The sequence below is a fragment of the Pterocles gutturalis genome, unplaced genomic scaffold (assembly GCF_000699245.1).
Source record: "Pterocles gutturalis isolate BGI_N339 unplaced genomic scaffold, ASM69924v1 scaffold51374, whole genome shotgun sequence".
Taxonomy (NCBI): domain Eukaryota; kingdom Metazoa; phylum Chordata; class Aves; order Pterocliformes; family Pteroclidae; genus Pterocles; species Pterocles gutturalis.
In genome coordinates, this window is record NW_010130065.1 from 1 (window position 1) to 14,381 (window position 14,381).

The 14,381-nt window shown below is 45.3% G+C and overlaps 1 protein-coding gene across 1 annotated transcript in view; it reads right to left on the reverse strand.

The window, feature by feature from the left end:
* Positions 1-101: 101 nt before the first annotated feature.
* LOC104466600 (calcium/calmodulin-dependent protein kinase type II subunit gamma-like) overlaps positions 102-14,381 on the reverse strand; it is a gene marked incomplete at its 3' end in the record, with an annotated part of 41,910 nt that continues 27,630 nt past the window's right edge. Inside the window, exons 12-17 of the mRNA XM_010080083.1 lie at positions 10,407-10,439; positions 6,446-6,514; positions 4,793-4,837; positions 4,084-4,132; positions 1,886-1,999; positions 102-227 (exon numbers count right to left, since the gene is read on the reverse strand). Of these exons, the coding sequence (XP_010078385.1) occupies positions 102-227; positions 1,886-1,999; positions 4,084-4,132; positions 4,793-4,837; positions 6,446-6,514; positions 10,407-10,439 (436 nt within the window). The remainder of the gene's footprint in view (positions 228-1,885; positions 2,000-4,083; positions 4,133-4,792; positions 4,838-6,445; positions 6,515-10,406; positions 10,440-14,381) is intronic.

The window sequence follows — 14,381 nt, forward strand, 5'->3', positions numbered from 1 at the left end:
GGGTGAGGGGCACAGAGGTGGAGAGAAGGGGAGGGCGTTCCATCTACAGTAACTAGTATTAGTTGCACTACCCCACTACTGCTACCCAGCTGCTAACTTACACGGTGTACGGTTAAGTACAAAGGGAACTACTGGAGTTAGCAAAGGCTCCGACCGAGCACGCTCTAACTCCAGTGTCTGCCCTGGGCTGTCCCAGGCAAGAAGCTTCTCTTCACAAGACTGTGTAGCTGCAAAACAAATGTAAGCATTAAAATAATAAACAAACAAAAACCAGAAAGCAAAATAAAAACCAACAAAGAAGTACAAACACACACAGCCCCAACCCTGGTCAGCACACAGAGACATCCACATCCCAGCAACCTCTACACGCTCTCCTGCCTCTGTCACGCATCAGCTGGGCCGGACAGTGCTCAAAGGGGACCACCCTGGCACCAGTGCAGAGAACCCCTCAGAGCACAGTTGGAATCACACTAATGCTGTTAGAGGTAGTTTGAGGGTGACCTAAAACACTGGTCAGAGTAGTGACAGAGCAGCACGAGGGCAAGTAGAAGATGGGAGTGACAGGGAAAGAAAGTAGGGCACCAAATCACTGCAAATCTCAACTCGGAGGGGAGCAGGGTGGGAGAATGCTGCCCCACCTGGCAGAGAAGTGATGTGGCACTCCTCAGCACACCAAGCAGGGCAAGTTAGTAAGAAAGCAGTAATGGACAGTTCACAGCTAAAAGGACTTCAGAAGAGATCACTTCCCTTCCGTTCCGGCTGGGCAAAACACCTTTCCCACTGCACCTCTTGAACCAGCAGTTTGATGTCTGTAGAGCTACTTCAAAAATAAGTCAGAGAGGCTCTGACTGCTGCATCATATGAGACACTGGTGCTGTGTGCAGGAAACCAGGGAAGGAAGACAGGAGGAAACAGAAGAAGGCATGCCTGTTCCTTCCTTCCCAGACTGACCTGAAGAGAATCAAACACTCCAGACTTTCCCAACTCACATTAAGGGTCCTTCCATTACAGCTTTAAATAGTCAGGCAGCTGGTACAGTATGTCTGTGTAGGGGAAAGGCTGGGAATCCCACCTAGATTTTCTCCAGCCTACTAACTTTTTGATATAAATTTTCAGAGTTTTTCAGCCACGGGTTCCTCTACAGAGGCAGCCAGTTCAGGAGAGATCAGGCAGACAGTACCAGAACTGTCAGACTAACCCCAATACCAGCTAACTGAGCTAGCAAGAGAGACATGCAAGGTAAAGCTCACAACAGAAATGCCCCTCAGAGCCAGCGTTATCCAAGGATTTTCACTCAAAGCACCTGACAATGGATTCAGAAATGTTGAGGGGTCTTCCAGCAGCCACAGCCTCCCTTCCAAAGCATCCTTGAAGCAGTCTGTAAAAACTGTTTTTTGTTCCTTTTGTTCTTCTCAGGCACCATCCATGTCTGGGGTGCTCAGAAGTTTTTGACAAATGAGACTGAATTCAGCCTCGCGCATCCCCTCCATAAGCAGACCTGCACCACTGACCCCATCTACCACAAGGAAAACTAAGAGATGCAGAGACTTGCCCGAGGAAGCTCTGAATGGCAGTGTCTCTGCAGAAAACTCCACATCTCATCTAGATGAAAGCAAGGGAATGAAATTAGCTAAGATGAGGTTCTGTTTTGGTTTGGGGTTTTTTTTTCAAAAAGGGAAGGAAAGGTTTGGAAATTTGCAGTGTGCAAACGAGGGTATTTTGCAGGAAGGGAGATGATTTCTTTTTATTCTGGAGTACTGGCAATGAAAAATCAACGATCTATAAGGAAACTGAGGAAAGGAAAAATCTTGGGGAAGGAGAAATGCGAAAGGTGGAGGGAGGGGTGGGAGAAAGATGCCATGAAGCACCGCACCCCTGGACTTACTGGCTGAGAAACAGAGAGAAAGCTGGGACTGCATGGACTCAGTCTGTGTTTTGCTCTCACTGTGCCTCCGTCCTTCAAGCACTGAGCTGCCGTCCCCGGTGGAGAGAGGGGGAGCTAGCATGGCAGGGAATTAAAACACAAACACAAACAAAACACGCAAGTTCAGTAAATAAAAAAAGAGAAAGAAAATAGGAGAACATTAAAGAAACCACAATGCTGGGAACAAAACATGCAGGAGTGTCCTCCAGGGCAAAGCCAAGTAGACAGCTCTACAACGTGGACCAGCTGTGCAATTTAGAATGACACAGAGGCAGAGGGAGCGCTGCCTTTAGCCCCACCACAGTGGAAACATGTCCCTGAGGCAACTGTCACTGATGGATCAAGGCAATGTCTCCTGCACCACAACAGAACAGATCTGTGTAACCTGTTGTCTGTTGAAAATAAGAGATTGTCAGAGGAATTGCACAAGCACTTCCCTTTTCCCAGAGTCATGGCTATGCAGAACACCAAGAACTCAAACACCCCCAAACCTTTTGGTCTATTTAGTTTTGGCTTGCATTTTTGCTTAGCTTAAAACGTGGAGGGGCAGGAGTTGAAAAGGAACACTGGTGAACACTGCTACACTTAAAACTGAAGCACTAAAATTACCAGAGCTGGCCATAGCACAAACTATTACTGTGCAAGCTCCTTCCCTCCCAACCACCAGTCAGAGGTTCCCTTCTATTAAAATCATAACAAATTTTTCTAACCTCTGACAAAAAAACCCCAAAAAACAAAACAAAAAAAACCACACAACAAACCAAAAACCAACCATCAGTTTTGATCTGCAGCAATGCAGTCCTATATAATTCTTCCCAGATTTAGCCCTGGACAGCTGCCCTCCTTCCCCTCCACCTTCTGTTCCAGTCCTAGCCTTCCTCTCCCCACAGCATTCGTATTTCTGACTTGCAGGACCCGCTGGCTCAAGTCTGGGACCTCTCCTGAACACAAACTGCCAAAGACGACAAGGTTCTGGACAAATATATATTCTGGACAAATATCCACTTGAGAATAGATAAATAAATTTAATTACCACCCTACCAAGACCATCCAGTTCCCTTCCCTCAAAGCTAGGTTCTTAAACATGGATTACTCTTTGGCAAAAAGGTGGGAGCTAGAATACTGTCCTGTAATGAGGTCAGGTCTTATCTGAAATAATCTGTACAGCAGAGCTCCTTCTCTCACTGGCATGCATTTCTGCTCCCTGTGACTCCAGAGAAGAGGAGACAGCAGCTTGTGATAAGCCCTGGGAACAGCATCAGGAACTAGCCCAGCTGACAGAGGTGACATTGCTGCTACACCACAGGGTCAGCATCGATTTTTCCCTGGATACGTAACTCAGATTGACTACAGGGAGAATGAGAAAAATGCAAACTACTAACACATTTGCCTCAGAATGCAAATGGCATTCACCCATCCCAAACCTGCTCATTCAGGAAAATGTCTGCTTGTCTTTCTTTAGGGAGGTCAGGAAAAGGACAGCTGCTCAAACAACATAAGTGGATATGGGACTCGGAGCTCCTTCATTTAAAGAGTTTTACAAGCACAGAATATTTATTATATGGTTGCTGAAATGTGTGAAATCTCTTCTCAGCCTCTCCATCTACTGATATCTCATTTGAGGACATGAAAAAATAATTTCCATTCAGACACGACAGGCTGAGAATGATCTCCATCTTAGAAACAAAAATAGAGCCAAAGAGAAAAAAATAAAGAGGGAAATGTGTGTATATCACTAAAGGGATTCCCAGAAAGGGTGAGAAGGGAGACTGAGCAGTAACAGAGAGGTTTCAACTCCCTTTAACCTACAGGGAAGCACAAAAACACAACCAGACTCCAAACCTCAAGGGACTGGTAGGGATTTTTCAAGCCTAGAAATGTACTGGAGATGAACAGATTATGATATTTGCAAGAAAAGAATTCCAGCTCTGAGACAAAACCAGATTAGCTCAGGGAAAACAGTGTTTATATACCACAGAGGCCAAGTCAGCTGGTTCCCCAATGCATGGTCCCACTGTGATAGGAATGACAGCATCATGGCGAATTTATGACCTGAGTCAGACACAGAAATCTGGGAAGCTAGTTCAAGGCAATGACCCAATCTCGAGGATCCCCTGCCTGCACTTAACTGTATTAGAAATTACAGGCAACACACCTACCTTTCAGATCCTCATCTTCAGTTGTGGTGTTACAGCTCTCTGTGGAACCCTGCATGCAGAACAGAGCGTTACCAGACAGCAGTTGGGAGCATGAGTAAGTAGTTTTGACTTGTTTGTGAAGGAAGATGGGGAAAAGTGCAAAAACATTGGCAGGGATGGCAGGGAGAGGATGATACGAGGAAGAGTTGGATGGAAGCAGGCCAAATAGTAAGCCAAACTTAACAGCATCTCTGCTTAGCTATTGCGTGTTTAAGCTGTTCAAGCCATCCACCCAGAACTTGTACAAGGACAGAGGTTACCGAACTCTCTCAAATGAGATCAAACGGGAGTTGCTTCTGTTTGGAAGAAGCAGAGCCACAAGAAGATAAAAAAGGGCTCCTAGGCTTTCTCAGAGGAACATGTCTCCATTTCCAGAAGAAAAAAAAAAAGTATAAGTGCCTGTATCTTCTCTTACACCGCACGTACGAAGCAGAGTGGTGATTACACACCGCAGCAGGAAAGAGGTTATAATATTTGAACAGTTGTCCCTACTCAGCCTCTTCCAGAGATCCACCGCCATACAACACAACCCTCCCAGTCTACTGCCAGCAGTATTCAGGAGTATGCTACAGACCAGACGTCAGAAAAGTAGAAACCAGAGTAAGACACACGAAGATGAGAACGACAAGAGGGAAGCAGAGGTTTCTCTGGCAACACTCCCATCCCTTACCTTTATGCCATCTGTAGCATTATGGACAACAGTTGTTTGAGGCTCCTAGGAAAGGATGGAAGAATCATTAAACTCCAGTTCCAAAGCATTCTCTCATTTCTTTTCACTCCCCAGCAAGTGGAAAAAAGGTGACTGACATAAAAAAAAATAAATCAAACCACAAACTCCAAACAGCACATGTGTGCTTGCGTGCGCACACACACACACTTCCTGCACACGTTTCCTGAAGAGAGAGGCTGCACTAAAAGCTATAGTCGCAAGGAGACAAAGACCCCAGCTTCCTGTAATTGCCCCTAATTCCCAATTTGCCTCCAGCAAACCAGGCAGGCATAAACACCTGACAGCAACTAAGCAGCCAGCCTGCACACTCTCCAGCTGTTCATGAAGTAACAACCCTTTATCAGCACCCTGACTGGAAAATGCTTCAGAAAAGAGAGAAGGGGAAGAAAGGATAATACTGGCTGGGGCCTTTGTCTCCCAGGTTTTTTTGGAAGTTTGATGGGTATTTTACCCTAAAAAAGGGACATTCATAATTTCCATAATAAAAAGAGGATAAGCCACGCCACCTCAATGCCTCAGAGAGGAGTTGCTAAGGGAACTGGGCTGTGAAAAAAGGCACTTTTTTCTAAAAGTCTCTAAAATGAGATCCAATTTCAATAATAACAACAGTAATTAATAATCTAGAAAGGCTCCCTCAGTATCAAAACTATAATGAACAAAGCAATTGACGGGAAAGCTGAAAATTATGAAGTGTCCCAAGAACCCTCTGCCCTACAACAAGCAAAAAAAAATCAGACCCCACCCTCCCACTCCCCAAAAAATGCCAAATCCAACTCTCCAGAGACACACAACAAGAAGCAGCTACCAGACCTATGGGTGCTAACTAGCTCCTGCACTCATCCCTTCACTACTGGGACAAGACTTCAGGATCCTGCAGCATCTCCCCCCGCTGCTGTCACTCTTGCAGGGTGGCTCAGCGAGGGCACCAGGGACAGTGACAGTACAGTGATATACACTCACCCATCTGCCTCAGCCACCCACTGCACTGCTGCCTGATCTTCCAAGCGTACTGAGGCAGACCACGCTGAGCTGTGCCATTAAACACACTAGGCACAGGGCACGCTATGAAGCCCGCTGCACACAGCCCAAACAGAAAATGCTGGCACAGCAATTCAGTGAGCTGCAGAGAATCAGCCACACAACTGAGCAGGCCAAATGGGCCATCAAAGGATTCCTCTAAAAACCCTTTGCCTGCCCTTTCGTCTGTGGTGTCCTGGAGACCATCTTCCATTTCCTGGGTGTTGGAGAGCGGATGGAGATTGCCACTCTCTTCTTCCAAACTAGCTTCCCCAAAGCCAGCAAGAACAGCTGAATGGGACACACAGAACTATACAGGGATGGCACAAGGGGAAGTCCAAGCAAGCTGCGATCCCCACATCCAACCACAGCTCTGCTCAGCACCCCCACCCCAAAGCATGTGAGGCTGTGATCAGGCCCCACAGCAGCACAGGGATACAGACAGAACAAAGCCAAAACACAAGCTAAAACAGAGCAGCACAAGCAGCACTCGGGATGGGGGGCAAGGAGAGAACGGGAGAGGACAGAATCAAAATTAAACCAAACAGGAAAAAAAATAGCGGTTAGGGAAGATACCATGGACGTCTGCACTGGGGGTGTTTCTTTTGCAGTGCTTACTATACTGGTTTTGTTGTTGCTCTGTGGCTGAGACAGAAAAACATGGTTTTAGTTCCCCTGCCAGGCAGGGGAGGCAGCAAGAAAATGACAGTATTGCTTAAATCCCAACCATTTCCTCAGACCCTCCCCTCCCCACAGGCTTGATCACCAAGGAAAGGGAGGAAGGAGTGCTGCCTGGGTTGCCGGACATTATCCTTCCCTCAGAGCCAACAGATGTTGTAAGGGCTGAACCAAAACCCAAATGTGCATGGACTGCTAGAGCTATAAGGAAGGAAAACAGAAGCGGAAAAGGCAGCAGCCCAAAGGGATAGGTAGAATCCTGCAATGAGCACCAACAAAAGTATTTGGTGAAGAAGAATGAGAGATGGCAGCAGTCCCGAGAGAAAAAGACTACAGAAGTGAGAGATACACAATAGTCATGTTGCTGTCTCAAACAGGGGACAAATGTGAGTCATGTCTGAGGAGTCCCAAAGTGTGCAGGAATGGTCCTAGATATGTGACAATGCTAAGGGTTCCAGGGAATCTACTGATGCAAGAAACACTGTGATCAGCCCTGGAAAAGCCAGAGAAAAGGTGAGGTATGGTGTGTTGTGTCCCTGCTTTGACCCAAACAAAGAGACTTCAGGACCAAAATATGGAAAGGGATAGAGGTGGGATGCAAGGAAAAGGCCATTTAGTTCCCCAAATAGTAAGTCCTCTGGATAGTGCGCAGCAGTTTTTCATCTTCTCCCTCTTCAGTCTCTCTTGGAGCTGTGGTAGAAGAATAAAATCTCAATTTCCTGCATTTATATAGCAAAACAGTGAGGCAGTCACCAGCTTGCTGCAAAGAAACATCCCATTGAGTCATGTATGTCAGTTATGTGAGGAAGGAGCAAAGTCTATGTTTGTATGAAGACAAACCTGTGTCCACTGGTATATACTTCCTAGCCCACAAATCCAGTCACTTGTCGGTGAATTAGGCCCCCAGTTACACTGTCATGTAACCTCTACACCAGGTGTATAGCTCTCTTGCTGCCAGACACCAGCAACAATATCAAAATCAGCACTGGAGCCTCATTCAAACTCCTTGGTTTACAGATCAGGGGTACTGGATGGGAGCCCACAGTAGCGTGACCCCACTGCAGCTGCTCTCCATCCCACTGTTCTTGGGGAGGGTAAGCTCATACTGCAAAGTATTAGGCCCTCATCACCCAGTAACCACCATAAAGAATGCAGAAGTCAAATGGTAAGCTGGAAAACATCTGCCAAAAGTTTAATTATGTCAACCAGAGACAGATCCTATGAGCTTGAGACTTCACACACACCTAGTAATACTTAGTTTTTCTTAAAAAGCAGCATTCCTCAGCTTAGCTATCCCTTTTGGAGAGAGAGAGGGGAAAAACAGAAGAGGAAGACGGGGCAGGTGGAGAGGAGAGGAAGTAGAAGAGAGAGGCAGGAATGAAGTTTTTTAAAGTTCATGGGAAAAAAAAAAGAGCATATAACACACTCATCCGCAAAGCTAAGAAAGGAGAAACACTTCACAAGTTACTGCTTACTGCCTCTTCCTATACATTCCTGCATTATCCTAGGACTTTGGTCTTCCAAGAGCTTTGCTTCCTGCATCTCTAGCCTGATGGTAGAAGAGATGACGGGCCACTGTGGATGTAAGAGGGGAGCAGAGCAACCTGAAAAAATGAATTCCAAGCTATTTTGTCGCATAAACACAACCAAACTTCTGTGAACACCTAGGTTCACCCCTCCACACAGCACTGAGGTTCCTGTACTTCTTCAGAAACTGTGATCCTAATGCAAAGATCTGTCTTCCAAACCTCTTCTAGTGAGAAGAGCACAGCCCATTTTTCTTAGTCCACAGGGAAAAGAACATAAAGTTAGCATGAAAGCAGCTATACAAAAATACTTCAAATTTTTTTGGAACACTTCATAAGTAAGGCCAAATGGGGAAAAAGAGACCATTCAGGAAGCCACTTTTCTGAAAAAAAGTTGACAGCAGCTTGTTAGGTGTGGGAAGGTCGCCATACAAAGTGCAAACCCATGTGCATCCAAAGCACACAGCCTACCCTCCAGCCTGCACTGAACACCCAGCTCATCCATCATACTCTTCCCCATCCAGTGGGCTGAAGAAGACCGAGTATGTTTGCTGGTTCAAAATCACACAGCATTTTACTCCAGGAGAAGGTCCCAAGGAAATAAGAGGTAGACGACTTAGCCTAAGCAGTTTTTACAGCTCTTTCTCAGATGGAGGTATCTGACATACTGAGCTTCCCACACACACTCATGTCCCGGGGCCACCTAACCAACGGCCTTTCCCTGGAGAAGACTGGCCTGCCCTTCCCAGAGCCCCAGGTACTACAGACAACTCTTACCCTTCTTCCCCTCCTGCTGCCAGCCAACATCACAGTCACCGGGCAGGCTACGATCCTTGGTAATTCACAGCGGTACAGCTCAAGTTACAAGAGGCCAATTCACCTAAAAAGGTGCCAGGCCCTTCTTAAGATCTATGTAACGTGATTAGTTTTCGCACAGCAGTTGGCAGCGCTTCCTGAGCTAGACAAGAGACAGACAGACAGGCACAAACACGCAGGGTGCAAGAGAAAGAAAACAGACCAGTGATCATATCGCTAGGGACACACACTTCTAGCCAACTAAAATAAAATAAGTACCAACACATGGGCCATCTCTGGTTATTTAGCCACCTTCACTGCTTCCATGTTTTCCAAGGCTGACACACAGTTTATATATCCCAGCTGCTTTAAAACAACATGCAGAGGGAATTTAAGTATTGCTGGCAGTGGGCAGAAAAGATGGGCAAGAAAGGCACAATGAACTCCTGCCCTGGAGTTTCATAAAGGCAGGGCTGGTGAAAAGTCAATCCCTCACATCAGATTTTCCAAGCAGTATTTTGGGATTACTTTTTTGTGTTTACATAATTTTAAGCTGTCATTGAAGGAGGAAGAGGAGAAATATCTTCCAGATAATACTGTAGAAACAAATTATTTTGCTTTCTCACTACTAAAACATTCCTGAATAGCGAGGAAATATTTTCTATTCTTTTTCTGTGTAAAGGAGATAATGCAATAACTAATTTTTGTACTTTAGTTACTGTTCCTATCTCAGCATCAAAGACAAAGGCATCATCTAATGGTCTACGTACGTCTCCTTACAATATGGTACTGGCCAATTTTCTCTTTGCTCCCTTGAGAGTGGATTTGACTATTTTTCTGACAAACTCCATGGATGTCAAACATCTGGATGGATGAAAAAAGGAAATGAACAGGAGAGGGGAGGCAGTTACTGGGTATCGGTCATGCTGGGATACATAAATGAGATCAGGACAAAAGGAAGTTTTGGATTATAAAGGCTCTGACAAACCTTTACAGTAAGTATGCTAAAAAAAAGAAGTGACTGGCAGCTCTGAGCCACCCGGTGGTGCTGTGCCCACACATTTCATCTGAACAGTGGAGCCCCATCAGTCTCTGCCACATTTGGAGCGACTCCCAATTTGTTCTACACTGCAGGGCTCCCACCAAGGATGACGGCACCAACACCAGGCAAAGCACCTGCTCCTCTTTTTGGCACCTCTGCAACAGAATGACAAAGCCCCATGTCCAGGCAAGGCACGCACCTGCTCTGCTGAGCCCAGGAGAACCACTTGCTTCATTTCACACTCAGAGCAGGCAAGGTCAAACTGCATTGCCAGCAGCTGATTTTCTTCACAAAATGGGAACTGTACAACTGGCTGGGGGCCAGATGATCACAGGGACCTTTTAGTGAGGACATGGACCTTTCAGTGCACAATGATCCCCCCCGCCACCGCCCCCCTGCACAGACATGCTATGTAGGGTGAGGAGCACAAGCTGAGCGTGCATGGCATGAGAATGGCGGACGCACGAATTGCAGGCAGCTTACGGGAGGTGCTCACCATCAAATGCACACTGGAGCTCGACTTCCTTTTCTGGACACACCATTGAGAGAGGGAAAAGATGAGAAGAAAAGCACAGAAACTATTCACACATTAGTGTGCCAGCAAGGGCCCCCCTGCCCATAATGCTCCCCTAGAGGCAGGTATAAGCAGCAGCAGAAATGCACAGACACACAAAGAAAGTGCAGAGAGAAGTCACCATTAAAGAACATGACCACATACCAAGGGAAAGGGCAGAGTTGAAGACCCCCATCTACTCAGACATCAAGGTCAGAACATAGGTGCCCCTCACACTGATATAAGGAGAGAAGAAGAGGGAGGCATATATATGCACAAGATGTGGGATGCAAGGTGCCTCCATAAGCTCTCCCACCTCAGAAAACTGCACAGCTTCCCCAGCCACACTGAAGAGGCAGGTAGAAAAGCCCCATGTGTTCATGTTGAGGAAGCAGAGGTGTGTTTGGACGTAGAATCAGGGGGTAGGGTGGAGGGTGCAACAGGAGGGGCATCCCCAAGGGCTAAAGAAAGAAGAGGAATCTTCTGTGCATAGCATGGGGAGGAGAAACATGGGAATTAAGGCTGATTCAAGAGGCAATGTGCACCCATGCTCAGACATAGAGGAAAGGCAAGGAAGGCAAAGAGGCACTCAACAGCCAGCACACCTTGAACTCTCAGATACTGGGAGAAGAAAAAACAGTGAGCAATGCTCAAACACTACCCAACCATCTTTCTTGGGTAGTGTTTACTACCACTTCATCTACTCTGCTGTTCAAAAAAGGCATCTTCAGTCATCCTCAAAGACACCTTCACACCAAACTGCACTCTCTAGTAAACAAGGCTCAGCATGCATTTCTCTGCTCTTTCACTATACTCTTGGTGTTGCCATGGCCAAGCTGAGCTTGGCAGATCTTCCAGCATTACAATGCTACCCCTTTCCCCTGCTGTCTCCGCATACATTTTCCACCTGCCCTTCTACTTTACTACTATCTAGGCTATTTCTCTGCTGCTTACTCTCATGGGGAGGTACTACAGAAACTCGCTCATAGAGTACTGCAGGACAGCACGTCCCAGCCATAAACTATGACAGCATGGGCTCATCTGCATAGCTCTGGACTCCTGCACACTACCACAGCCCACCTCTGGAGCAGCCCTTCACCTCAGTACAGGCCATGGAGTTGTACCTCCCCATTTCATACACTTACTGAGCCTTCACAGCTTTCACCTTGAATGTTGCTTTCATCCCTGCTATCCTCACATCAGAGCTCAAGCACACATACAGACTGGCATGTCTTTGAAAGCAGAAGTGCCTGTGTTCACATCACACTCAGAGCCACATTCCTATTCACACCATACAGCCCAGAATCATGCAGCCACTGCACAAACGGACTCAAACTAGCAAAGTCTCTGTCTCATCTGATATTTAATTGCAGTACAGACAGACTCTTAATACTGATCTGTTCAGCATTTGACTCACCAATCTTCCACTTCATGGAGGCACAACACAGGGCTTGCCATTACCTGGTTTAAAAACTTGTGATTCCTCTCATCTTCTTTTAGGACAGACAATTTAGCTTCTCCACAGGCTTTTCCTTAAGTAGAGCTAAAATAACATGTACTACTGGTGCATGAATACAATGCTTAGATCACCAACAACCCAGAGGAATCCTTGTACCCAGCCACAATAGGTAATTTTTAACTGGGAGAAATGGAAATTCATACCAGCTGAGAAACTGCTCCAAAACTTCAGTTTTTATTTTTAATGTATCCTATAAGTTGCAGCAGACAAACAGAGGCTATATGGATACTGCAGGGAAACTTATAAGGAAGACAGTCTCATTTGAAGTTCATATAGATTTCCAATGAGTTACAGAAACAAGAAAAGGGGCAGAAAATGTTAAGAGACAAGCAAAAGGTTCAATATGAGAGTCAACCAAGCCATACAGAAAACAACCACCCTCTTATATTAGAGGCACAGGTAACGCTGACACAGGAGGAAACAGAACCCTCTGCGGATCAGAATTCAGAGTACAATCTACATTGAAAATAGCGTTGGTCTATTAACATGGCATGATGTAGAAATCCCAGAACTATAACAGGGGGAGAAAAGCTGTTTTGGCACTATGAAAAGGGTTGGAACTGAGGTCTGTGTTAAGACCAGAGCATGAAAGTACTAGGACAACTCAAGACAGGTTGAATAATGCCAACGTGAGGCACTAGCAACAAGTGCTAATCCATCAAAACTTAAGTCAAAACATACAGAAGGAAATTACTAAAACCAGATTAGTCTTCCAATCCCTTCTGTAGCAGCTGCATCAGAGCCATCTATATCACCTTTCCAAGGAGACTAGCTGAGTGAGGAAAACTTTTTGTTCTTCTTGTAATGTGACTCCAACTTAAAGTAAATAACATAACACAAGTTTAGTTAGAGAGCTCTCTAAGCTACATCTCTAAGTATTTCTAGGTAGTGCAGAGACATCCCCGGGAAAGCAAAAAATTGTTAAAGACAGAGCCTATGGTAAAGTACCTCACTGATCACTTCAAGGATGTCCCTACATCTGAGTGACAAATATTCTTCCAAAGTAGTACAGACATAATTTTCCTCTCAAAAGAGGAGCAGATTCTCAAAAAGAAAACTTAAGGAAGACTGTTGCCTTTGGGTAACAATAAACAGAAGTGAGTAACAGATAACAGAAGACAGCCTGAAGAATAACTGTCCCTTCAGCATAGTAGCAATACGAGAACTGGCAAGTGTGAATCACTGTGAGCACCTATAGAAAATACAACACAAACTAGAAGATGCTATAGGGAGCAGAGGGATTCCAGGCAAGGTCACATTCACAGCTCTGGGCACTTAACATGGATATCTTTTTACAACAGCTTATTGCTTTTCTGTCTTCTACATACAGTTTGATACTGACAGTATGTTAAAATGTCAGGCTTGCTGCAACTCATACTCCTACAGAGAGTATTGTCATTTCAGAACTGAAGGTAGGAAAAAAACTCATTGAACTCAAAGCAAAGCACTGATAGGCAGTCTGAACTAGCAGATTTAATGTCCTATTTCTACTTCTGCTTTAGTCCTTTTGTGTGATGCTGAGCAAATAATTTCATCTTTGTCAATCCATTTTCTTTCTTGCCCTTTGTCTGCTTGCCTATTTAAATTGTATGCCAAGAGGCAGGGATTTTCTGCTAAGGCATTGTTACAGCGCTAAGGACACTGGATCCTTGATCTCAGCTGGAGTTTCTAAGCATTACAACAATGCAGTGAAAAAAGTGAATGCATCAAAGGTGGGTAGAATGTGTTACTGGATGTCAGCACTTAAACAGATCTGAAGTGCTCCCCAAGCATCTTGCATAAAACAGTTCAGTATAAAACTGTGCTGTTCAGGTGAATTTGGGTTCTCCTCACCTAGCTTTACTTACCGTAACAATCTTTAAACAGTACGGCTTTAAGATCATCGTAAGAAGTCCAGATAGAGAAACAGGAGCATTAAGTCCTGTTGGTCACTGCATGGATGTTACTTGACCCTTGCAGATGTCCAGACCTCTGCAGATTTTCTAAGGATTCCCTGTTGGTTACTGTGCCTTCTCCGTCTAAGGCATGCTTTCACTAACTGCTTTGTCAGCAGCCATGCCAGCTTACAGAGCATCCTGTCTTCCCCACATACTCTTTACTGGGCAAAAGGCAGGGAAAGCTGGTACCCACCAGACATAAAATGTACACTTAAAATATTCCTTACAAACAGCATAAAAAAGGGTATTTGGTGCCTCTTTGCAGTTATGCAAGATAAAGGGCAGGTTTTACTATGTTAACCTTGTCATACCAAAAGTCTGGATTTTTTACTCTCTCATCTGAGTTCTCCTTTCAGCTATGCTATTCAGCTTTTACTGGGAAAGAAAACAGTGTACATGCAGCAGAGACACAAGGTAGAAAATAAAATTTTGCAGAGCATTGCAAGTGAATGCTGTTACCAT